The sequence below is a fragment of the Ooceraea biroi genome, chromosome 5 (assembly GCF_003672135.1).
Source record: "Ooceraea biroi isolate clonal line C1 chromosome 5, Obir_v5.4, whole genome shotgun sequence".
NCBI lineage: Eukaryota > Metazoa > Arthropoda > Insecta > Hymenoptera > Formicidae > Ooceraea > Ooceraea biroi.
Window position 1 is genome coordinate 1038723 of NC_039510.1, and position 26834 is coordinate 1065556.

The window sequence follows — 26834 nt, forward strand, 5'->3', positions numbered from 1 at the left end:
TCATAATTCCAACAACCTCCGTACGCGCTGTGTTGATAATTTAATTAATAATTATGCACTTATGCACACTGTCGTGTCTCTGTGGAGGATCATACCGTTACAGCGTGCAAAATGAATGACAATTCTAATGGCAGCGCTGTTATTAATACGTCTTTAATAATTACAGCTCTGTACGCATCAATCTCTCTCTGCATACACATATTTAATTAATTAGGCATACAACGAAGGAGAGCACAAAGAGGAAAGTTATCATTCAATATTGTTCATTACTGCTAATTAATGCAGTACATATCTTACAACTTCAATTCGTGAAAGCCTCGTAAAATTCATCATCATATCATTTATCATACGTTTAAACGTGGGATTTCCAACTAATTAGTAATTAGAAAGACTATATCTCTCCCCTTTCCATCAACGTAACGAAGATCTTTTCTTCTTGTAAATTGTTATTACATAAATTTGTTAATTTGCTCTCAACGAGAACAATGTAACGAGAACGAGCGTTATGAAGCGCATGATAATGAATGCCTAACGTCTCTGCTCAAACCGATACGCCGGTGTGTATTATGTTCCACGGACGGACGTGTATTCCTTGATCATGTACGCGGTAATAATGTTTGGGAAAGTTGCTTGCCGTGATTGATTCCGAAAATGTAAGCGGACAGCGGAATCTTGCGAGGCAGGGTAAATTCTCTTATCGGAACTTTGATAGAGTTTAGAATCGAACGACGTCCTATGGGACGTCGTAAAGTAAGAAGTATCTGTTCCGGGGCAAAGGCAAGAGTCGGGAAAAAAGAAACCAACTTACCGATCCCTTCCTGCCGGGGAAACTGAAAAATACATCGGGCCCGTTTCGCTGCGGCATTTGGCGGAGGACGTTTAGCAGTTTTGCCGAGTGTCGTGGCTGCGAAATACATCACTGTTACTTTACGGTAATTTCAGCATGCATCCGACACGTACATCCAATTCAGATTCGAATACGTCTACATTCTTGCAAGATAATATTTATCGAAATTTTGATGAACTTCGCGAATTTTATAAACGAGTCTTAAAAGTTCTTACCCACTTTCCTTTGACAGCTTTCATAGCGCCGAACAAAAGTTTCAGTTCTTTCACCGTTATGCTGTAGCTTGCCAGCACTCCCAGCATATCGATTAATAAATCTGCCGCGGCACACAAAGGTTGATTAAATATTATTAAAGATGAGATATTTTGGAAAATATAATTATATGGAAATGGCAAAACTCTGTCATAAATAATATCGTAGCTGTGTAGCGCAGAAAATGATTACTTTTATAGTCAGCTTAAGGAACTCTAATAAATTATTTTTGTGGTTTATCAAAGACAGCAGAGAGCTTGTTTAAAGTATTTACTTACCAGCGACGACAGTTTCCGCACGACACAGTCGATGTAGAACGTGTTCTATGAGGCTCACATCCGTACATGCTTGTAGATTTCTAACGCTCTTCCTAAGAATCGCGATAAAGACACTCCATATTTCGGCCTGAAACAAAAATAGCACGAATACATTATTTATTATAGTTGAACATCACATTTGGTAACGTAAAATCCAGACTTAATACTTATAACTGGAAAATTGGGTATTTTACATTTTGCGATTAATAATGAAAAGTATAATGTATATGCAGCTTAATCAATATACACTTTTGCATTGTTAAATGCACACGTTAAAACGTATGCATGCTTAAAATTGTTCGAGACTACAGGATCAAAGAATATAACGCGATGTTTCATCCGAGCAAGCCATGTAATTAATAATTTGGTTCAAATGGAATCTCATTGTGCATAATTGCGTTATCATCATAAATCGCTTGCTAAAGTCATGTAATAGTGAGATAATGAGGAATATTAATTAAAAGCGTACCGTGCACTTATTAATATTTGCTTGTTTGCATGAAAATATCGTTCCTGTTAAAAACATTAATTAATTAATTTAATTAATAAAATGGAAGTTTGTTAGCGTTACTATTTCTCAATTTCTCTCTTACGAGGAATCGCAAAAATTTTTAATAAAAATTAAGTTTGTCACGAAATTTGTCAATGTATACGTAAAAGATAAAATTTTCATTTTGCAATTACTCTTTTTTCATTATCCAAAACAATTTACTTCTATACCTTCGCATATATATTTACATAATGCTAATTGAAAAGGTTATTACAGCATTATTATAATTACACATATATATAATATAATCTAATTTACTCTCAGCTAGGCACTCATGTCATTTACGAGGATGAGTTAAAATTTCATATTTTTCAATATCTCGCGTGCGTGTGTAGTAACATCTTCACACATTAATACATAAACAAATTGCCGCTCTTATCTCGCATTTTTATTACAGCTTGGGATCGTCCGTTCATTTTGATTTAATTAACCGAATTATTCGAGTAGACGAGAAATCCAGTAATGTCTTTGTTACAGATAATGGCTTGCCAATTACGTTCAGGCAAAAACTACTCGGAGGGTTTCTCCAAGGCAAGTGGAGCGGCAGCGGTTTTACGCTGAGAATAAAGGATGGCTTAATAAAACCAGACGGTCATCCTGCAAGAAAGAAGTTAATGCACTAAAGAGGTTTTTTGTAAGCAATCGCGAATAATTCACTTGGAGTCCGCTGGGCAAATATTGTGAGATACCGTTAAACAGCTGTTCTCAGCTTACGTGCTGAGGCCAACTCGCGCATCTGCACCGCAAGGGTATTCTCCCTGATAAGATTTATCGACTATCTCAATATGCATCCTCGGCCACTGGTGCATCGTCCACCGGGCGTGTTTATACAGTGTAGATCAACTTCCCCGATGGCTCGGCAGCAGTTCATCCCGAAATTATTATAGCTACCGGACACAACCGGAGCACACACAACGGGGGCGAACGGTCGAACGCGGCGTTCGTGTACCCGCGTAATCCCCTACTGATATGCAAGGTAGGCCACGAAGCGAGATAACTACGGGCGCGGGGTAACCGCCGAATAGCGGAGAAATCCCGAAAATGCCGCCGGAATTCCCCCAGTTGGAATTTCCGGCCCCGGCGAGCCGGAGTTTTCGTGAGGAGAAGTTATGGGCATTCGGATAATTCCGGAGTAATGATCTCGCGGCTATACACCTTGTCGGCTTACTGCATCGGAGTTGCGGATGAATCCGCTGAGCGAGAGCAAAAAATCCGGCAGGGTAGGAGAGAGGGTGAGCCACCGGAGGGATGGAGTAGCGGTCCTGAATAATGTCGCGGAAGCTTTCAGCTGTCGCTCGACCGTGATAAATTGCCCGGAATCGTGAGAGCAGTGGTTAGTCAGATTGATCTTTGGTCAGGTTGAGTCTGGATACTAAGTTAAAGGATACCGCTTATCTGTGCTCTCGGATGCGTTGCACCCCGAGGCAGTACTGCAAGCGTTTGCTTACGGCTGCGGATATTAATGTCGGCTTTATGACGTGCCTTTACGAGGAGTGCGAGCGTAGTCTCTGCTGACCGACGCCGCAACAGCCGTTTTACTCATATCTTTATTTGCACTTTTATAGTAAACGAAGTAGACGAAGTGTTGCAAGTTGACAGAAAGACGCGATACGTGACGTTACATGACATACGTGATCCATGCACGACTGTTTTCTTTTTTTAAACATAAGTTCCGAGTGATTCGGAGAGCCCAAAAAGAGAGGAGAGGCGAACCGCCATTTTATCGATGAAATTTTGTTTATGATAGTTGTGACTGTGAATGTACTGTAGCGGATTAATAAATGCAGGTTGGTCGAAATCGGAAATATGCATCGCTTGATTGTTCGCACAGGCCGTCCCTTTTTAATTCTGGCCCCTGCCCGCGTTGCATCTACAAATGGTCATCGCGTATTTTTGCCTCATGAACATTCCCGGTTTTTAAATATTTCCATAACATGCTTGTTTGTATAATATTTTTCAGAACAAAACGTCTGAATGTGAACCAACCGTGCGCCGGAATAATAAAATAATATTTTAATTCGTGTAACATATCTCGCGCGCGCTAACGAATGCTACGTAATAAATTCAATGTTGCAATTGTGTGCTTCATGTACGCACCTATCGCATGGAACACTAATATGTATTGATGCGTGGAATAAACAGAACGCCACAAATTTAATCTCTTAAATCGAAATCCCAGTTTTTCTTTTTTTTTCGCAATAACAAATTGCAGGGATACCTTTTAACGTTCACAGCGTCGATTATTCATTGGTGATTCGTAGCGGCTACGTGATTGGTGTGTTAAAATTACATTGCTGACATTATACATCGAAATATTGCGAAGATAAAAGTAGTACAGAATGTTGAGATATTTATTATTTTATAACCGAGCAAATCAAAGTACGCGTTATTTTAGCACGTGCACGATTTACATTGTATCTAATTTAGAACGAGAGAGAGAGAGAGAGAGGGAAAAGAAGGAAGAGAGAGTGAGGGAATATATAAATTTTCACTTAAATATCATAAAATATCATTATGTCATATATAAGTATATATGACATATTATAAATTCATAATTAACTAGAATATGTTTAATAAATTCTGATAATTAATGAAGAATAATGAAATTCAATTTTTAATCACCGCAAGAAAGATACATTTTTGCGCTATAATAAAATTAAAATATATGCTAATATGTGCAATATAGTAATACTTAATGACACGATATATAATAATAAATACATGTTAAGTGAAGCATGAAAATTAGTATATTTCACATATTCAATTGATATTCGAAAAAGTTAATTTTATCATCATTATCAATCGCAGAGCACATCGCGTTACACATTTACATTTATTTTCCACAAATACACTTTGAAGACCCCGTGACTTTTAATCGCTTTGTCAGTTTTAATTCTGCTCAAGTGAGATGAGTTAAAAAAAACGTAGATGAAATAGAAGTTTTAGTAAACGAAGTCGTCTCGTGACACATTGTATCACAAAAAGCGCGGATACGAACTATAGTTTCTATCAGCCGTCAAAGATTTTAATGGCTGACTACACGCGCGGCTAAACTACTGACGCGCGTGTTGCCTTCACTCCGAGTTCACCGGTTCGTATTGCCTCGGCAAAAATAATATTAAACAATTCTTGGATGTTTCTCGCATGTGGTGTGATATCTCTGAGATTTCTCACATTAATTAGATTTATGTTAATTACGCTCACATTAATTAAATTCCATTGCATGATATTAATGAGCAACGCGGGCGCTTCACGTGAGATCGCGCCGATTTATCGCGGTGAAATATCGCGGATAATCAACAGAACGGCCGTGTACACTTGTGTAATCTCGTGATCGTAATTCGCGCGCGGCTCTATCGTCGGTAGTCGGTGATAGCACTTAGGAGAAAACGTAAGGGTTGGCTGTGTGCGCGGTTTTCCCATGAGCTTCCGCTCCCGCGAATTTCAGGCGTGATCCTCGGGGCGCACTCGGGGTGCAGGATAATCCTGCATAATAGGGGCGCTTGCGAGCCTTTAAAATCCAAGCACCCGACGCGCCCGTGAATAATTCGCTGCACGCGAGCGTCGTTAAGTTGCACTATCGGAAATCCAATGGTCCCCTGTACAAGAAGAGCTGTCGTCGATGCCGATAAAGATTGTTGGGAAATATATTACGCTCAAACTAGTATCCTCTTTTCGGAGTTTCGATGTAATCGATTGAATTCTGACTCTTCTTTCGAGATATTCTGGAGTTCTTACGTTTTGGGGAACAAATAAATAAAAATCTCTTATTCAAAATTCTTTATCCATCAATTACGATAATTATTTATGTACTTTCCTGCTCGAAGTGCAAATCTCAGCTTGGCTGCATTCTTGCAAGTCGGTTATGCAGGATATTGATCTTTCGCACGAGACGTGACGCGCTACCGCGCTTCATTGGCACCTTATTATCATTTCTTCCCCGCTATCGATCCGTCAACGGTAGTAATTCTTCCGGAGTTATCCCGGAAGAGCCTGGTCGGGTTGCTCAAGTTGGGACGCATCAGCGGGGGAGTTTCGCAGAATCGCGTTTCCGGAGGGGATCGTTCAATTTCAGCGTAGCCATCCATTACGCTTCCTACATTAAAACGTACTCGCCAGTTTGGTACGTAGCGTTCAACAATTGCCGCGCGCGCTAAAAGCCACCGGCAAAGCGGTGGCTTTTAAAGGCGTTTGCGATGTTGAAAAGAGGAGGAGAAAAAGCGGTGGGTGCCTGGTGGTGCTTTCTCACTTCGTCGAGTGTGAAAAACATCCTTCTGCTTCGTAAGTACATATGCAAATTTCGCCGGTTTGCAGGTCAGATTCGACTATTAAAGACAGAGTGACTCCTCCCTCATAATTCTTTCACTTTTGTCCGGCAAAAAAGGGCGATTCCGAATTTATCAAAGATCCCGCGGACAAAAGGCAGTCTTGGTGCAAAACTTGCTGCGCTTCGAAGGCGTCCTTTTGTTCCATCGATATTGAAGCCGTCGAACAAAGGAGGACGAAGTATTCACAATGGACTTACGAATAACACAGTCAGAACTGGTCGGTATGTTAAAGAGCAAGACCGAGAGAGTTTACTGTAGTACTTGTGCCGGCATTAATTAATTCGTTATAAAATCAATAGGGCTTTTCGTTTCATTTGCACGGCATTTTGCGCGCGCCGAGACTTAATCCGATTTCTCTTCTACGTTTCATTCTTCCTCGATCTTTCGGGTCCCCAGAGTTATATTACAGATTACACAGAGACAAAAAACAACGGCGAGTTATAAATCAGTGATAGCATCGCTGTCTCTTATCATTCGTATTGTTCACGGATCATCGCTCGGCTATTGCGTCGTTATTACCAGCTCCCCATTTATTCAAATCTTTTCTCTGCTTGAGCCGCTTTCTGCAAATGATAAAATAATTATGAAGGCGTGATTAAAATGATTATGAACTAAGCACAGCACTGAACACATCCAGACTCTGCGACATCTTCATTTTATACTTGAATGCAGTATGAACAAGTGACGGTAACTCCGATTGCAGGGAATATATCAAAGGCGACTGTGCGAATACGGACTACTTAAGCACAAAGCGGAAGTTCCATTTCACGAGGGCGCGTAAAGTGTTTATGCCGCGAAAAGACCTCAATCGCTTCTTTGAATTTCAAGCGCCTCAAAGGGTCAGCTTTTGGTTAGCGGCCAATTCAATTGAATTTGAGCTCGTTTAGCACGAGGTTTCAGTCGTGGTATTAGGTTAACCGTACACCCATTCGATTCTGTATCAAAGGGCCGAGGATGCACCAGAGAAAAAACCGCCGGAAGAGTATTGCGTCACCAATAGCCGAATGTGCATACAAACTTTAAAGTCGTTCCCGCAAATTGATCCACGGATATTGAAAAATAGATATATTCGCGGTCCAGAAAAAACCTCTTCGAGGCCGATACAGAATTCTTTTAATTCATGCATACAACATTTAATCGTTGCGCATATCAATTTAACCAAAATTGAACATATATTCAGGATTAAATCGTCGCCTCTTCGAAACTAAATAAAACTAAGTAAAACTCAATTCCGAACGTGTTTTCCACATACAAATTCTATACGTTGCGCGGCAACTCATTTCTGCGGAGACACAAATTTCCATTTGCTTTGATAAAGTAAAAACGTCAAGTCGGATCGACGTCGCCGCATAGATCAGAGAAGGAGCAGGACTCGTTGAAGAAAGCGGAGCCGGTTCATTTGCAGGAATAGAACAGACACACTATCTCGATGTTATCTCCGAGTTCGTTCCGCGAGATACACTGTCACGGCACGCTTTAACCAACTTTCTGACTTTAATTGACCTCACCGCGACTCCGCGCTTTCCATTTATCGCCGTTCCCTTCTGATGCGCCGGGCCCGGCGGGCTTAAATAAGCATGGGGCATACGTTTCACCCTAATTCTGTAATGCTTTCACCATTACGACTTGATGCTTGTTACCTCGAATTTTACGATTAAGTTAAGAGTCACTCGATTAAGTCGTTCTCTCTTCCCTATCTCTATCCCTCTTTCTTGCGGTCTCTTTCTCTCTCCGGTTTCCACGCGGATAAAAATTCAGGACATCGATATTCCGCTCGCATTGCGCTACATGTTTCTTGACAATTGCGCGGCTACGATCTACTTGACTCTGCGATGCACCTTAGCACGTAGTGTCTGTATCACATTAAGAGTCCACCGAGCGTTAAACGCACAGATTTACAGAGTGGAAGCGACGCATTTACGAAGTACGATTAGACCCGCAGTCCATAGTTTCCCACGGTTGAGGACCATCGTATATTAACTCCACTGAAAGGGTGTTTCTCGCTTCCGAAATTGCGCGAATCTTTAAAACTCCCATTGTTCCACGCGGGACGAAACTTTCCAGTGTAATCGCGTCGCTCGTATTCTCCCCTAATTTACAGTTACAGTTGTAATTTGGGCAAGAAACTGAGACATATTAAATCGCACATCAATCGTACAATAATCAATCGTAAATAAATATATGATATTTCGGAAAGTAATTTTGCTCGGTCGACGTTACTTGATAATATTTCGTAAAATTGTGATAATCCTCGCGTTGAGGCGTATTTATACTGTCGATTCGTGTGCGGATTTTCCGCAAATATAATATGCGACGTTATTATAAGATGATGTTATATACCGAACGACCTTGCGGTGTGCGATTGTTCGTTTTTCCCGCGGTGGCTTACGTGTGCGGTTACAAGAAGCGAAGATTAGCAATAAGCTGAAACAATATTTTCTCAGAGGCCGATAAAGTATCCGAGAGCCAGGGAGAAAAATATCGCGGCGTCGGTCGGTCTGGCAAAACCGATGGCTAAAAAGAAAAATGCGTGCGACTAATATCGCTCCAAACATGGGGAAGAGCCGCGCGCGGTGTCAACGAGAATGGATTGCTAATATTATTCTTTGCTGTTATATTTTAAGACGTCAATTTCCCGAGCGGAATCTCGATAAACTATCCAACATTATTTTCATTTTCGTTATAAATTGCAATACCATTCGTATTCGTGTGCGGCACTGTCTCTTTTTCCCCAATCGTTTGAATTTTATGATATAATGCACATCACGCTCGTCTTTTTTCTTTCTCGCACAATTCAATTAAACCGCAGACTTCTCTCGAGTCAGTGATCCATTTGAATCTCTTTGAGAAATGAAGACGTCACGGAGGCGTTGGAAACAAAAACAGAATGAAAGGCAGAACGAAGGCAGCTGAAGTTCGATTGTTTGGTATCGCGAAGAAAGCGGCGTTACGTAAGTGTATGCAAATGGCGGAACGAATCCACCGCGGATGTACGGATGGTATTGGCAGCGGAAGTCAGTGGGTGTAGCGCGGTGGGTGCAAACATTGACACAGCGCTCCACAAGGCACATTGCATCTCGCTCTGCGCTGCCGACTGCTTCAGTCCGATGACGTTGATATTTCTCCTTAGCGTTTCCAACTCTGTGTCTCTAACTTATTAAATAATTTACTATTAATTATAATAATTCAGCTTATTCACGGAGTAAACTGGAGTAAGAGATTTGGAAAATTAGCGAAACGGATAACCATTTCCAAAAGTGCTCGACATTCCGTCTATCGTCGCGTCAAAAATGTTTCAAAACGTTCCTTTTTTTTGTACCTCGATCGGTTTTTTGTATCTCAGGTTTCAAAAATTATAAACTTCTTTTTGCGGAATTAGTCCGCGCACGATATTCCTTAATGTTCCCACCTCGCTCCTCGCTTCCTATCGCCGAGTTTTATGCGCATAGCAATCGCGAGAGCGGGTCGAAGTGCCGCGTTACGGAAAGGTACCTGGTCGCGTTTCCGCCGGAAAACGGATACCTTTTCGCCCGCGCGGTTTCAAAGAGAGCCCCGTCACTTCTCTTTTTTTCGATATAAATGACACCATTCTCGACGAAAGCCGGAGAGAGTGGCCCGGCTGGCGCAGGTTCGCCCGGAGGAAGATATGTGTGCAGCGAGTCGCGGCTCCCAGCTCGGCTCTACCTGGCGATGGGTCGTTTTGTAGACAGCAACAATGAAATACCAGGCGATATTACAAGTATCATAACTTACGGGGTGTGCGCGGGGAGAACGGGGGAGGAATCGTGCAGTATTCCACGGAACAACCGAGAATCGGCTCGTACATACCGCGCGTTCCTGCCTCGTGCGTCTCGCTCGTCGCCACTAGCATATATCCGTATATACCTTGATCTCATTTTTCCCGACATCATTTACCCGCGACATCTTCGCGGAATACTAACGGTCGCCGTCTTTGCCGGTGTAACGCGATGAGGAATGCGAGGGCCGAGCGGGTCGCGGGGTGAACGGCAATTCGAAAGAAAGGAAATGGTTTTCTGGGACGCGCGCTGCTTCCGGGCGCGAGGAACGAGCGAAATGGTCGACTAGCAGCTTTATGGTTGCTCCTGCAACGTGGATCTCTCAGGTTGAGGTACGAGACTCGCCGACCGCGACGTTTCTTTGAAGTTGTTAATGTGATCACCCTCTCTCTCTCTCTCTCTCTCTCTCTCTCTCTCTCCCGTTCCCTTATTTAATCGCCAGCACGTCAGCTCGCTTTATGACGACCGGCCTCGTAAAAGTCGCTACACCTACGCGACGCATCGTGCTACAAAATTTATTACGTGGAAAAGATAACGCGCTCGTTTCTTTCTCCCAGTGTGTTCACGCGCGGAGGGTCGGAGAAAAGTAAATTAGGCACGTACGTCTCAGGTCAAATTGCGAATTTTCGCTCGTTGAAACGTTCGTCATTGAGAAATAATATAAATTACGTTTTTCATAAATTCATGTAACAGCCGCTGTACTTTTTCCGATAATCATTTCACGGATGAGAACATCGTGACACATCATCAAAGGGTCATTCGATAGCGGCACTACGCATACTGTTTAATTTTCATGAAGCTGCACAGAAGATTCAGCTGGGCGTATCGCTTTTACATCAGCCATCAAAGGCAACATTCTAATTATGTCAGCCTTACGACGCGTTCATTATGGCGATATCCATTTTCTTGATATACACAGTGCCGCATAATGCTATTACATAACTGGCGCTCCCCCCGCGCGGGTCGCATTCGCGTTATCGTTTTTCATTTCTCGCCCCGCACGCTGCACAATCGTCGCGACGCCCGTCGTTCCTGACGCGAGACGACGCCGCGAGAATAAATAACGTCGCGAAGACGTCGCGCGACGTCTACTCCATTGGATCCGACTTCGAACTCCGTCGTTGCCAAGACGCCGGAAAGAGCGACTTCGCCGCGTTTCAATTATGCCGACTTTCCTCCGGGGTTCCTGGGTCCTCCGATTCGAGATTCCGCTGGGTCTGGAGATCCGCGATACACGGTATTTGCCTAAGTCCTGACCCGCTCTGGCAGGTCATCGCCGGTGTCATCGCCGAGCTAGATAAATATGATGCACGAGCCCGAGCCAGTCGAGATGCAATTTAAATCTCGGACTACTTTCCGCGCGGACGCCTCTCGGTTTCCCTGGCCCGTTTCCGCGTTTTTCTCTCTCTCTCGTTCTCTTTTTCCCTCTTTCTCCGATTCACGCGCTGGATTTTTCAATCTTCGTAAATTCAGATCCCGCGTTACCACCGTCACGTGCATTACGTTACTACGAATGAGACACGCAGAGATCGCGAATTTGCGAATATCCCAATGTTACCGCCCGATCTCTCGCTTATCCCGCACAGGCCGATTGGATTATTGCTCCGGCCACTTTGCTGACGCATATTTACATACCAATCCGCTATCGCATCTCGCAATACTCGTGGCTGCGAAGGGGAGTAAATGGAAGCAGCACGAAGATGGAGAAGCGGGGAGATTATTTTGCCGGGAAATGGTATCAATATCTTAGAGTACTCAGCGCGCTCTGAAAGACGAAAGACAGTTTTCGATTGATCTCATATAACTTCTCCAGCCTCCAGAAAGCACAGATCGTGTAGTAGTGTACCATCTATATCTATTTGATCATAAAGCCGAAGTGGGAAATGTCACAGACTAAAGTCATCAGATTCACTCGAAGTTCTTTATTTACTACCTTTTCCTCTTGTGACTTCTCGAGAATATCGAGGCGTGAATTTAATCCTGAACACGTGCGTGCTGTACTTCGTGCGCTAGACTTTGTAAATATTCAGTCAACAGCTAGAAGCACGCAAGTTGTCATATCAAACGGTAACCAGATAACAGAGCTGAAGAACGTTTTATATGGATAAATAAAATAGAGAGATCGCGTGAAAGGAAAACGTTCGAAAAGGGGGTGAGAAAGAACGTGCCGCGGATTAATGACGTTACTTTCGACGATGATTCAAAACTGTCAATCACGGGCGATCCAGTGGACACATACAACGAGATTACAAACCGCATTTTTGCATGCCGAATTGCCGATTCTCCGTGAAACTCGATTCCACCCTTCGTCGAGGGCGGCGGTAACCTTTTCGCCCGGTTCTTCATGATCTCGCAGTCGTTGGAGTTCTTTTGCCTAGTCAGGAAAAAAATTCGTCATAGCGGGAGAGAAATTCTTATTAGCGGAGCTGGGAGAGCACGCGGGCACCCTCATGCGACTGGCAAAAAATAGAATTCGTTCATCAGAATGGAACGTCACGTCGCTAATCGAAGCCGTCATTTATCTAATAGTCCCGTGAACAGCGAATCGCTTAAGACCGTCCGTCAATGTCACCGAAAAGAATCCGTATTTCTGAAAACCTTCGGGAAAAATATTTTTCACGAATGACGTTAATATCTATGCACTTAGCCATTATATTATGTAGAATTTATGTTATTTATTATCGAGTACGAACTTTGCGCGTACATATTGAAGTATCGCATAATGGATAACGGTCGTCGGATAGCATCGGAAAGTAAATTCCATTATCTCATGCAAAATAGCGAGAGCCTGGTCCATAGCATCATTTCTAGTTGGTGCCATCCATTTCCTCGCTCTCTCTCTCTGCTCGTCTCCGTTTCTTTTTCTCTCGCCGGATGCACGTATACCGAATCATGAACTCATTCACGGATATGAACCGCATTATAACCATCGCTGTAATTAAAGCCGTCACAAAAATGTTGGCTGAGCGATGCCGAAATGTGTTACATGAAATTGCACGCAGACCGGTTAATTATCGGAACGAACAATAATTGCTAACAATCGCACGTTCGAAACGTTGTCGTTCATAACTACGCGTAACTTGTTACATAATCTGCGAACGCGTGCGCGTTTCCAATATCGATAAATGTGTTTCGTACAATTTAAAAATAATAAAATTGCGAGAAAATAATTTTGCAAGATTATATTTAAAGATAGATTCGTTCCGTTTCAATTGATTCGAGGCACGCGAGAGTTGCGGTACACGCATTTTCAGCTTTCGAATAGTCCGAATAATCGAACGGTAATATTCGAATTCGAATAATTGAAATACCTCTGGACAAACCTTCCAGCCTCCTCTCTCGGAGCGATTAATCACTCGAAATTCTCCTGTCAGGTGGTTTCTTCTGCCAAAATTCCTCTTTATTGCGATGAAGTAATAAAATATAAAAACTCAGAAATTATCTTAGTTATCTTTTTGTTATTCATTAATTATACTATGACTGTCTGATGGCACAAATCAACATTTTACAAGTCTTAAATTAAGGAAGGAAATATAAACACAGGCAAACGTAACTTTATTTCAACTAATTTTTGTACATTTCTATAAATTTTTCCTTCACGAGATAAAACAATTCACATTGTTGTATGTTCACGCATACATATGTGTGAAATTTAACCAAATATTTAAATCGACATTCGCTTATTATGTATCGCAACATTCTTTGAGCATTTCTAAAAATTTCTTCGCGATACGAATACGGTACATTGCCATCAAGGAAGTTTACTATTCGAACAATAACAACGAATCAAAGTGCTGACCATTACGCTTTTTCTCCGCGAACAAGAAGGAAATCGTTGTGATTATGACGCTTGTAAAAGTGCTCAAGAAAGAGTATTGGATTCGACGAAGAAGTGCGCGATGAAGAAAAGGAATCGGCGAAGCCGCAATCGAACTTGTTCGAACACGGAATCGGGGAGGTCTAACGAAAAACGTTGGAGCGACCGGAAAGCTGTCGTTTCATATTTGAGACATTCGTTCGAGCAGTTTCATAAATGGCGTGGTCTGCACCGACCGAGAGCATCAAGTTTATCCTATTCTCCAAGATCTATGGGAATCGCCCGCGTCAGCCCTTTCACTTCTGAGCACGGCCGTAACTTGAAGGGTCTGATCTGATTTTTATTCCGGGAAACCTAACCGGGGCAGCTATCACGCGCGTCGAGCACTATTGTGGATTACGAGGGACAAAACGGTTGCTCCTTTGCGAGATCTCGCCGACGTTTCTTTTCCTTATCATCACTTTGTAACGATGGGGATCGTCGTCTTGAAGAATTGCACTGTGCGAGATACGCCACCGTTGTGTGTAGCAGCCGTTCTCCTAATGCAATCGATGAATGGGTGAACCCAAAAGAAAGATAGAGGAAGGTTGCTTCCGTGTAAAAGTTTAAGAGCGTAATACCTGCCATTCGCCCGCGCTGAAGAAAAATGGCACCAAACGTAGCAACACAATGGTCGAACTCTTATTAATGGTAAAAGTTTCTGGGAAATCGGTTTTATATGGAGCAATAATAATAGTCGACGAAAATTGCTGAAAGGTGTTAAAGAAAGAAATAAATGTGCCAATGCAACTACCACTTCGGGTAGCAACTGTGTTAGGGTGAATCTTGAGATGTGCTGTGATTCAACCAACGCATCAACGTGTTAGTTGAACCACTTCGATTAGAATGCAATCGAGTGAGAAGCTATCACACGCAGGGCTGCCCACTTCCGGTGTCCTGATCTCATCATTCCGTCACTCTCCATCTTATCGGTTCTGTATGCCCCGGGCGTCCGAACCGACTGAACCACACACATTCGGATTACAGGTTCTCCTCTCGCAAGTAATCCCCTCGATCAAAGTTACGACTGTAAAATCGCGAGAACGCAAGCTTGCGTGTAGTTTTACTGTCCTGCGATGATCTCGCTTATCGGCATTATCTACGTCGAGAGAGAAAATTGTCGATGCGCGAGACGTCGTTGCGATAATGGTGAACCATCAACTGAAACCCGTGTGTGCAATAAATAACAATGAGATCTGACGATGAAGCCGGCGAAATCCGGCGAACGCCGTTATTCGTTATCCTCGTACGTATACTTTGCCCTTCGTCCTGATCGTGCGAGGAACGCGAGGGCCACGGGAGAAATTTTGGGAATCCGTAGGCGCGTGACGGTCATTCCTCGTGAGGGCGAAAGTCCCCGAAATTCGCGACATGTCCCAACAACGTCGGCTCATTACGACGCTTATGCGAAACTGCTGCGAGGCCACTAATTAAACACAGGATCCTCGCGTATCCCGGGATGCACAGGGCTATTTGCACACAAAATAATATGCGGCGGGGTGCCTCACAATTGTGTACACATTTTGCGTCTCGTGCTAGCGTGCACGCGCGACTAGTCGTATATTATGCGTGTACTAGAAAGTAAATTCTGCGGCGCAAATACGCAGTGTAAACTCGCGTGTGATTGAAAATGCACGAATGTGGAAACTATTCGAAAACGGAGAGCTTACTTTGTCGACAGCGAACGAAATGTTAACAATGTTTATGTATTTCCGTACAATATATCGAACGTAACAATAATCACAGCAAAAATGAATTTGCTTTTACTGTGATTATTGTTAAGCTTGATACGCTGCATCGGCCGAGTAAATATTAAATGTTTCATTAGTCTCCGGTATTAAATAAGTCAATGTGATACATTATGCATTTTTATACGTGCATCTGAACATGTATTTTCACCTATCGCGAAAGAGTGTTTGTTTGTGAAAATACCATTATTGACTTTTAAAGAACGTTTCAGATAGAACTTTCGAAATACGTTCGTTAAGCTTTACAATGTACGTGCAGGTACCGTTTAATCGGTCGCTTGATTGACTTCTGTTCTTACAGAGGGATTTATAGGAACTTACGGTCAGCTCGAATAGTTGCCTCTTTGCCACTTACCAAAAGAGCTCCATCACTCGAAAGCCACGATTTTTCACGCTAGGAACAGACTAGGAGAACGGGGGACGTGAAAGACGAGGGAACAGAAGGCCGGGAGTTATTTCGATGAGAAAGCTCGTACGGGGCATACTCCCTGAGCAAAGCGCGCCATAAAAACCCAGAATTTCGTAGAAAGCACGAGGAGGAGACGTAAAGTTCTTCGGGGCACGGAAGTGCATTAAAAACTTATTCGCACGGTGCGCTGTACAAGGTTGTTAATACGGGGTTAACAGCATAATGGAGACGCCGCGCCGAACTCGCGATTTATTATGGCGTTTATGGGCTGTTATCCAAGACGTCGTACTCGTGTCAGACTCGCGAAACGACGAGATGCAAGATGTGATTGCAAAACACTAAAGTTTCGTCGTTCGTCGCATCGCAGTTGTCTTCGTGGAGCTCGAGGCATCGTGCATCTCGACATTAAGGGATGGGCAAAGAGAACGTCCACTTTAATCGGACAACTCAGTAGAAAGAACGGTGAAGATGTAATATCGAAGATTAAACGGCCGGACTCGCAGAGAGAACCGAGAGGCTGAGAACAGAAACGTGTAAGCATATTGGCGTTCCTTCGCAAACAGGGTAGATGCATTTAGTCGGCAAATTTCTCTCTTATCTCGGTTAATTGAAACCGCTGGCGCGGACGCGGAAAGCGGCCTTTTAAAATGACGACCGGCTCTCTCGAAAATGTGTGACAGGATGTTAAGAAATGCAGTCACGTGTACTTGGATCAAGGCTTTGTTTCCGAATACCGTCATTTATCTTTGATTTAAAAAAAGTAATGATTTTTTTATATGTATAAGTAATTACATGTGCATTTGTACAACGTATAATAGGTTTACTTACTTGCACAGCTTTAGCGAGTTAAATGATATAGCGTATTATTATAATTACATTGTATTAATATTTAAAAAATTCGCATATACATACGCACAGTGTGGATTTTGTTGGTCGAGAAACATATGAAAAACTTCGCAAACGCAATTGTTTCCAATAAGAAACGTTATTGTTGGATGAGCGAAACTTTCGCGCATAGGGTACTCATTTGTAGAGGACTTCTCTCGGGAACAGCACTTGGCTGGTTAAAAATACTTTAATTTACATAAGTAAAAGCTTCGCTTAGTGTCACTATGTCACTGTATTGTTCTCAGGAAACATAGTACTGGCAAATGCCAGAAAAGTAATTTTGTTACGTCGCTAATAAGTCAAAGGAGCTCGACGGCTAAGTGTTTTGCAGACAGGATCAATTTGTCATTTGCATTATTTCTAAAAACAGGAATGAGATGATATTAGATACATTAATGTTAGCTGGAAGGCGCTTGTATTGTTTGATCCAAATTAGAATGGATAATATAAATATCGTAATTATCTGCGACGATGAGCAAAGTTAATTACAGGAATTCTACGATTGGATTGCAATCGATTTCCTGTTAACTGGGTAAGTGGGAAGTTTATAAACTACTGCAATATATATTGAGTATCGCGCAAGAACGGAAGGAGGAAGAGAGAGTGAGAGACAGAGAAAGAGAGATGCGGATTGATGTGTTTTTCAGAAACTTGGCCGTACGATGTATCGCAAACTAAGGAAATTTGTCATACTTTACGTATATCCATAAGTTTCTGCTAAACTCTATACACAAATTGGTATACTACTGATCAAAAAAGTATCGGGAATGGTTCAATAAAACGCAAGATTTTGAATTTATTCATCAAAATTTATTTCGTCCCCTTCAAAGTATTCTCCTCCTCGCAGGCGTGTGTATATTAGTATTAACATAGAACCGCGCATCTCCATTCAATGTATCCGCTTTTTATATTGTGAAACAATCATTTTGCAATCGTCGTTACTCTCCCTTGATCATTACGTGTCACGTAAGGATGCGCATGAAAATATTCCGAGCAATTTACGGGCCTAATGGCTCGTGTTCTTATTTAAAAGACCCTTACGGGAGATTGACTCTTATATCGCGCACGAAACCAATGGCTTGGTAAGTTGATAACTAAATCGTGATTGATCTATATTTGTCGCATATCATCCGCGTGTCTCGCATCTTCTTTATTAATCGTGCATATAATCACGCTTCCTGCATTCTTCAATTCTTAACGAGAAATATTAACTTCATGTTTTCCTCAAGTAAAATATATTTCCTCCGAATTGGACTAATTTATCCAGTAATCTTCTTCATTACGTATCTTCTTTATCTGCGATTAGAACAAATCGCTAATGGCTGAGAAAAACGTTAACGATCGCGCGGTACGCGTGCCGCCATGTTAACATTTGTCACCAAACCGATCGATATCCTAATTTACCCTCGTGCTGCTACATCCGTTTAGGCGATGAATCGATCGCGATCGGCTTTGGACTTGCGTCGCGGCATCGTCCCTATCGGGAGACTTCTCCGAGCAAACTCACTTTTCCGTATAATCCCGGGGATACGGCTGATATACACGAAGGGCGAAACCATAAAGCCTTCGCTCGGCTTCTCTCATCCCATGCCAGAAAATTTCGTTGCGGTTTCCCGCACCACGTTTCCTCCACGGCGCTTTCGCAGATCTCACTCCGCGCCCACCCTCCAGTCAATCTCAGAACGGATGGAAATGTCTCTGGTACCTACCCCTCGACCGCGTACGGTCTTTCTACAGCCTTTCCGAGATCTCGCACGTTCAAAATTTAACAGGGATTTATGGAGATAAACCCAAATAAGATTGAACTCTACTCACGATTCCGCGTACGTTGACGAGCGCGCACGCGGTGCGCACGATGGGGTGTCTCGATCTTCGGATCCTTCGGCGGCATCGACTTCCCTCGGATTGAAATGTTACTTCACGCGCGACACGAATAAAGCAACGGTCCCCTGAGATCATCACCCTCGGGAACGTCCGCCGATGTCACGATGCATTTTAAAGTTCTCGCGCAACGAGTTTCCGTCTCAGATGGCCCTCCGCGCGCAAGGACGAGCGCTCGTCCCGGGTGAATGAGCGAACTGCCCCCAAGTTTCAGCAGGTCAGGCTTGATGTATCGGTCCAGTGATAGAGTACCGGCATCTGGACGGAAGTTTCCTTCAGCGGATATTATCTGTCACGTCTTGCGGTTGACCGCGACGTAATTGTCCATCACCTCGCTCTTGTACGTCAGGAAGCACGTCAGCATTACTCTTTCGCGTTGAAATGGATCTTTTTTTTTGGTTTACGCGTTCGCGGTGGAAGAGATGTCCGAGAGGCCGAAAAGGGATAGTTTTACAGGAGATTTTTCGCCGTGGACGAGTTCGAGGCAGGCGCGCGCAATCACGTTATTAGATTATCGTTGTGTAACGTGTCGTTACTCGTTACACAACGCACGCGACGGCGCGCAGAATTTCGACTGCAACGTTGAGTAACGCTGTTACGCGCAAATTCTTTCCCGTCGACGGCGAGTTATCCGGACAGTAATTTGACGTACTGCAGTTTTATGAGATTACCGGTGTGTGTATATACGGCACTTCAGCACGGAATCGCCCGAAATTCACCGGCCGAATGGACGCACGTCATCGCGCGAGCGATTTATGCGCTCGAAATTTATCACGGCAAGGGAAGCAACGCTCGAACATGGGCAAAGGGTTAACATGAGATACTTCCTTTTTCATGCGTCGAAAAATTTGGTTGGCGAGGCAGGAAGTTCGGCAGGCGCGTGTCCTTTCGATCGCGTGGATGGAACCGAATAATTCTAATAATAATAATTTTTCGCTCTGCCTCGAAAATAACCGTCCGCGTGGTCGGATTCGTGAACGCTTCGTCGGAATGCGTAGAATGTGCGGTAAAATTGGCACGCTGCTAATATGTTCATGCTCGTTAAATGGCGCATCGTCGATCACAATAGCAATAGTATTGACTACCATTCGCTCGGATGTTTGTAATTGCAGTCATTCCTTTTTCCTCTTCTCTTAGTTGCTTTCACACTTTCCGGGGAAAATCGGATGAACCGAACCCGAGAGCTTTCCGGCAGCTTCCACGTTCGAAGGAAGCGAAGGTACCCTCAGAGCAAATAGTAACGAAAAGTTCTCTCCGCTGTACCGCGATCACCAAGGCAACGTCTGACGTAACGAGCGACTTTCGTGGCTGGTACAATGGATTATTATTTCGAGATGTGCGTCAGAGCGGCGCACATTGAATTAAAACGGACACAACGTATTGACGGACTCGAAATTGACGGGGGAGGAGGATGAGAGATCGGGAACGTGAAAGGGACGCGTGATAAAACGACATTAATTAAGTCCATCGCCGACAACGGGCATAGGATACAAGGGCGGGGTTCGCGCAGCTGTACACAGGGTAGCTGTCGCCCGGGGGTGAGTCATCGTCGCTGCCGCTGTTTCTCGCGGCTCAATCGAACATGCGGGATATACGTGACTCTCGCGGGAAAATAAAAAGGGAAATAAGCGGCCGAGCAGAATGGCGATGTGGATCTCTTTGTGCGGCGACGCGTAACGATCGGTAGAGCCCGGCTACGCCGGGAACCGCCGTTGCTGTTGTAAAATCTCGATGATGTACCGCGGGTCGAGTAGAAAATTAAAACCGCGCAAGACGGAGTGTTTCGCGTGCCCGAAATAATTCACCTTCGCAAATTCAGGATGCCTTCGAAAATTCAGGAAGAGAGAGAGAGAGAGAGAAAGGAAAAGAGACTTACATAGTGAAATAACTCTATTTAAAAGGGAGGATTCGTCGATCAGTTTGTTCGAGATTAAAACGCGCATCTCTGAAAAATCATTATATCTCTTTAGATTTCTGAATATTGTCACGACGTGTATTGTATTGTCTCGTACGTGAATATACTGCATGAGGCTGAATTGCGATCAAGAGTGCGCTGTGCGTGTGTTCGGGGCTCTCCGCTTCGAGTCTTGATCAAAAGCGGCTGTTGTACAGGACGTAGGTACTTGTCGCTTTTATCGGTGCGCCACAAGGAGGCAAGGAAAGAATGGTGGATATCACTTCCGCGTTGGAATTTCCACTTCGTTTCGTTCGCGAGTTGACGAGCACCATTTCTCTCGCCGGTCTCTGATTGGCAATAAAGCGCCGGGCATGATCGAAGCACGGGTCAAGACGCTCGTCTGGACGAAGGCGAAGTAAATGAAAGCCGTTGTCCGCCTCTTCGATGAAAACTGAAGCTTTACGTTTCCAATAAGTCGATCGTAATGGGTCCTAATCGGACGGCGACCAGATTGCGTTCGTCTCGTTCGTATTTCCAGTTTCGGTGGCTCGCGTATAATCTCGCTGCGCGGGTTCCCTGTCACGTTCCCCGTTCCGCGAAATTTTCAATGTTTGCGATTTTATTGAAACGCGAATTTGATTTATAACGCCGATAAATGTTTTTTACTTCCAATTACGTTGATCACAGCGCAAAATCGGAATAACTCGTGCTGTGACGGGCGCTGCAATTTTATGAAATATTTTCATCAAGTCGCTCCCATCGAATATATTGATTATATGATTGTTAAAACATCGATCATTCACGATCTTTCATTAATCTTCATTTGTCGCGATGAAGAAAGTAACGATTTATCTGTTGACCGGATATGAACGCAAGCGTGCAGAAAATAAATGCGCAATGATGATGTATTGTTTTTTAACCGGCGCGTATGCGAGCATTATACATTATGATTTTTGCGTTGAATAGTGCGAAATGAAGCACTGCCAGCAATTTTATTGCTTCATTACATTCTACGGTACGCGTAGTATACAAAACGTCAATCATTATTCTGTCATTAATTTAATTAATTTACATTTAAATTTATGTCGTATTTTTCTGACTTTAGTTCTTTTATGAAACAGTCTCATGAAATATTCTTTTATGAAGTATCAGGTGTTTGTAGAAAAAAGCATTTTATATAAAATAGCTAGGTTATGGAAATACTGGAATTCATAAATATTCTGCGAAATATGTGGTAGCAATACTCTACAATATAAATTTTATTTGTGCATGAAATAATATTTAAAACACATGCGGATTCCAGACATGTTTGCGAAGAACCTTTTATACATATTACGCAAAATGCTCATACCGCTCTCTTTCACTTCTCGCGATATCGTAATGGAACGTTTTAGACCACGTTTTTTATGGATAAGGATTTTCAGGGTGCTATGCGCGCGGTAAATGCAATGGAATTTATGAATCGGTACGCAATATGGTTTTTTTTTATTGCGTGAGCATTTCGACGAAAAGTATTTCCTGCGTCGCGATGTAGCCGATACGTACGCGAAACGAAATGCCGGAAATTTCAGGCTTCAAAAGCCGTGAGCCAATATTCAGTGTAGGCAAATATATAAGCAGGCCTTAGCCATCTCTGCGCGTGTGCTACAAAATGGAATGATATTGATTCTCATATCGTTTATGGGGATCTGTTGTGCCACCGTGAATGCCGTGCGTGAATGGTGTACAATATTTAAAAAATAGCCCATTTAACTAGAACATTTTGGTGTTGAAATGTTCAACGTTGCAAAATCGACGTATTTCCGACACATCCGCGGTTTACGTATTCCCTTTCGCGATTTAGCCTGTCGAAAGCGCATGGGCGCTCCATAAATAAAACGCGCGTCGCGTACTTAGCCGTATGCACATTTTGCATGATGGCACATAACACACGCGCGCATTCCGGTATACCGCACGCTCGCGCACGTGTGCAGGTGAGATCGATAGCGCGAACAAGCGACAGACGCTTCGATAATTTTAACTCCCCGTTAAACGCCGTAAAGCCCTCTGTCTCGCGCTTTTCCGGGCCAGTGCCTCGGAGGCTGTGCAGCCCGAACGGAAATTTCTAAGTTATCGACGGTGACGTCAGCTTGGGTCGCGTTCTCCGCTCATCCGATTCGCCTCGGGATCACACGATCGGTGCCACGAGAGACTTGGTCGAGAGCGGCAAAGTGCTGCCGGCACCCCTCTGTGGAATAATTTTCCAGCGCGATGGATCGACGCAAGTCGCGAAGTGTCGTCGTCGACGGAAAGGACAAGTAGATCGGAGCAAGGTGGCGGCGAAGGGGGCGAGGATGCGAGAGGATGCCCCAGCACCAGAATGCATCGCCAAAGCGGAGTACCGGGGAACGGGGGGTGGTTTCCTTTCTAGCTGGATCGTTTCTCCCTTTACGTCGACGAGTACAACGTCATGGGAGCGTGATGTGGAACTAAATCCTCATCAGCATATCGACGTAGCGGCTTAGCCCTCTCTGAGCTGCGTATGTATCGACGATCGTGGACGAAATTGCCATTTTTCCGTTCGCATCGATCGATACACTTCGATTACTCGTTACAGGGAGGATTAAGAGCTCATAGATTCTATGCAATTTTTTTTAGTCCGTCCTTTGCTTCGAGAGTAGACTTCGTTAAGCGGAGAGAGATGATTGCCTCTCGGAGTATCTTTTCACCTCCACATGGTTCTCCAAAATTACCGATCGTGGAAAATCGTCCTGTTGAGATGTGCTCACGTTACGGTGCATAGAGTCATGAGACAGCTGCAGATGACGGGGAGGGAATTATGCGGGAATTACGCCGGCGAATATTATGCGAACAATGTTTAAAGCTTCACCCTCACCGCCCTTAGCAGTGAGGTCTCAGCTTCGCAAATGCCATCGCGCGCATTCTTCTTTCCGGTGCATTTTTCTTCTCCGTTTAGCCGACCAGGTCCAGCGTCCCGGCGCGTTCGCGAAAATGGAACGCACCACGGCCCATGAATAACTCACGAATCCCGCGTTACGTTACGCGCGCTGTTTTTAAGCTGCTGCATCCGTGTGCTTCGGACTTTGTTGCGTTCTTTTGCATTTTCGCCGGAATCATTCCCATTCGCGATCCTTATCCAATTAGTTTTCATTTTTCATCTGAGGGATCGCCATCGCGCACTGCTATCTCGCATGCTGATGCCTCCCTCCGCACCTCCATTATCTCCTGCTGCGGTGCGCTTTGAGACGACGATGCGCAAATCACGACGAATTGTTCCTCATTAATACTCATTTGTCTTACTTACACGAAACGGGCTTTGAGCGCGTAATAAAGAGCCGATAAGCCATTACACGTCTTTTGATGCAAATGATATTAGACCGCCTTGCCTTATTCGTACCCACCCCCCGCCGAAACATTAAGTGTGTTCTTATTCTGCCCCCGGCAGTTATATCACTAAGCTGAAAGAGCATTGGGGCTACACGGTTTCCGTTAATTTCTCCGTTATATTCGCGAGAAAGAACCGTCGTTTCCCTCGCGCGTTGTACTTTTTTTAATTACTCTCTTTCATCGCTGTGCGGTGCAGCGCTCCTGACGAAAATTGAGCTCGCCGAACTCGCCGCAATAAACGTCGATTAAGCGTCGAATGTACGTAGTGGTCGATGAAACTAAACTGTTGCCAACGAAATAACCGGAAGACAAATGGAACGCATTTGCGCGCGGAACGATGGTGGCAGAGCGCTAATATTTTGTACTTTTTTTGTTATCACGCTGCTCCGGAAGTACGTTCGCACGTATGAAGATAGTAATATGTGATCTTCGTCGACAGTATCTCGCGAATTCTCGATTTTCCGCTGCGAGTTCCCGAGTTCTCCACGTCGGGAACACAATTGCACAGGCTCGATTGCATACACGGAATGTTTAGACGCTCGTAGAACGACGATTTTCAGCGTTTGAATAGAATCCTCGCGATATTGCTAGTCGTGATGTGGGTGGTTGCCATCATGGCTATCGACACGAGTAGTTTTTTCACGGTCTCCCTCGGCGCGCGGAAAATCGACGTTTTCCATGCAGCTCCACGGACAGATCGGAAATGAAAGGACCGTCTTGTTTAGCGATACTCGAACGGCGAACGCTCGTCACTGATTACTTTTCGGGAAGTACGGACCTGGAGAAGCAATTTACATGATAAGAGAGAAAGGAAGGAGAGGCAGAGAAAGAGGGAGCAAGAGAGCTTATATTTATTACCCACTCCATTACCTTAATTTCCATTTGTTCGCGAATTAAGTCGCACTGCAGTCGCCGATACGATACTCGGCTGCGGCAATTTGCGAAGAATGTAAAGGAAGAACTAATGGCTGTTTCTTTTCGCGTATCAAGCTGCATTCGAGCCATTACTCGCCGAAAACGTAGCATCGAACATCAGCGGGGCGGCATTAAACGATACTGTCCAACGATTTTCATGTAGCATTGCGTTTGTTGCCATCACCTCCGACAGCTTGCGAGAAGAAATTCCGGAGCGGAATGATGCCTCGTCACGCGGCATAATATCGCCGACAGGCCGCGGGGGTGGATATGGATATATCCCCGCGCGGATCAATGCACGGAGTCCGTGCATAACAAGGCCGACATCGTCAATACCGGGGACAATAATGTCCCCCGCCCTCGCGGATGTCGCACGAACGGAACGCGCCGATAGAGGTGAATCGCAGTTGAAGTACAACTCGGCGAAGAAAGGCGGCAGGGAGGAAGGAAGGGAGGGAGGGAAGTAGGCAAGGAACGAGGACCCGCACAATCGAAGACAGAGGAGTTGAGTGCGCGCAGTTGGAAGCTACGAGACGAGAAATCTAGAGAGGAAGAGGCGGATGGGGCGGTAACGACGACGGTGACGACGGTGTGATCGGGGCGGACGGGGGGTCGTAATAAATCAATATATTCTACTCACGCAGTGGCGTAACGACACATCTCGAATCTCCGCTCAAGCGTGTCCACCCTCGATCACTTCATTGTCTTCACTTTCATCCCGCGGATATTTCGTACGCGGATCGCGCGCTCGTCTGCACGTTCCACGCGTACTCGTATGGAGATTGACGAACGTTCGATGGAATCGAACGGAAAAACCGTTCCGGTCGAGGGGGAGAGTCGATTTGTACCACCCCACGCGGTGCAGTTATGAAAACTCGAAAATCGAGTGGTCTGTTGCGCCGTTCGAAAAAAGCTCGTTGACTGTTCGCCAAATTCGTTGGGAATACTGTAATTTAGAGTGAGAATGTTTATCAATCGGATATGGATGTTTTTCTTCTAAACGGTGTTAATAAATGGGAAGCGAGCGCATATATCGGCAACGCAAAATTCATAGCACGCTACGACGATATTGAACAATAATAATTTGCATTGGATAGAAAAATATCGCGTTTTCTCTTCATTGCCGGTTACCTTCGTGCGTGAAAAATATTTTTTCGATATTACTGATGCAACATTTATTGACTGTTTAGTTTACCACAAATATTTTCCACGGTGTGTATAGGATTTACGGTTACGCGGCAAGAAATCATTTCCTTCCGGGAAAATACAGGCACACATGCTGCGTGATGTATGGCGAAGTTCCCGATGAAATTTTTATAGAAATATGGCTGGCCAACGCGTATCAGCCGCGAGCATAACTTCTTGAAAACGTTGCGAGAACTTTGTTCCATTTTAAAACTCGAACCGCCTACTCCTCTTCGCGATTGTTAATAATATATCTCAGCAGTGGAAAATAACTTTGTCTCTTCTTTCTCTGGAACTTTCGACGTCCCCAAGTCACATAAATATTTTCAACCGACGCAAAGTCAATTTGACATAGATCCAAAAGCGATTTTTGAAATTTCACAAGGTGATAAATTCACTTAATTTTCTAATTTTTTCGATAGTTTTTCACTTACTTACCTTAAACAATCATATCGATATCGATCGCGTTTATTTTTCAATTTTCCAATATGTCGACTGTAAAATTCGCCGCAATCGCGAGAGCGGATTTCTTTATTGCTCGGAAATGCACAATTGGCCTCTCTATCGTGTATCGTAT

At 44.0% G+C, this 26834-nt stretch overlaps 1 protein-coding gene across 5 annotated transcripts in view; it reads right to left on the minus strand.

Moving 5' to 3' along the window:
- Positions 1-26834, minus strand: part of LOC105279301 (neurobeachin) — a 181837-nt gene that overhangs the window by 84681 nt on the left and 70322 nt on the right. For all 5 annotated transcript variants that reach the window (XM_026969861.1, XM_026969860.1, XM_026969857.1 and 2 more), the window contains exons 3-5: positions 1378-1504; positions 1063-1163; positions 809-904 (exon numbers count right to left, since the gene is read on the minus strand). In XM_026969861.1, the coding sequence (XP_026825662.1) occupies positions 809-904; positions 1063-1163; positions 1378-1504 (324 nt within the window). The remainder of the gene's footprint in view (positions 1-808; positions 905-1062; positions 1164-1377; positions 1505-26834) is intronic.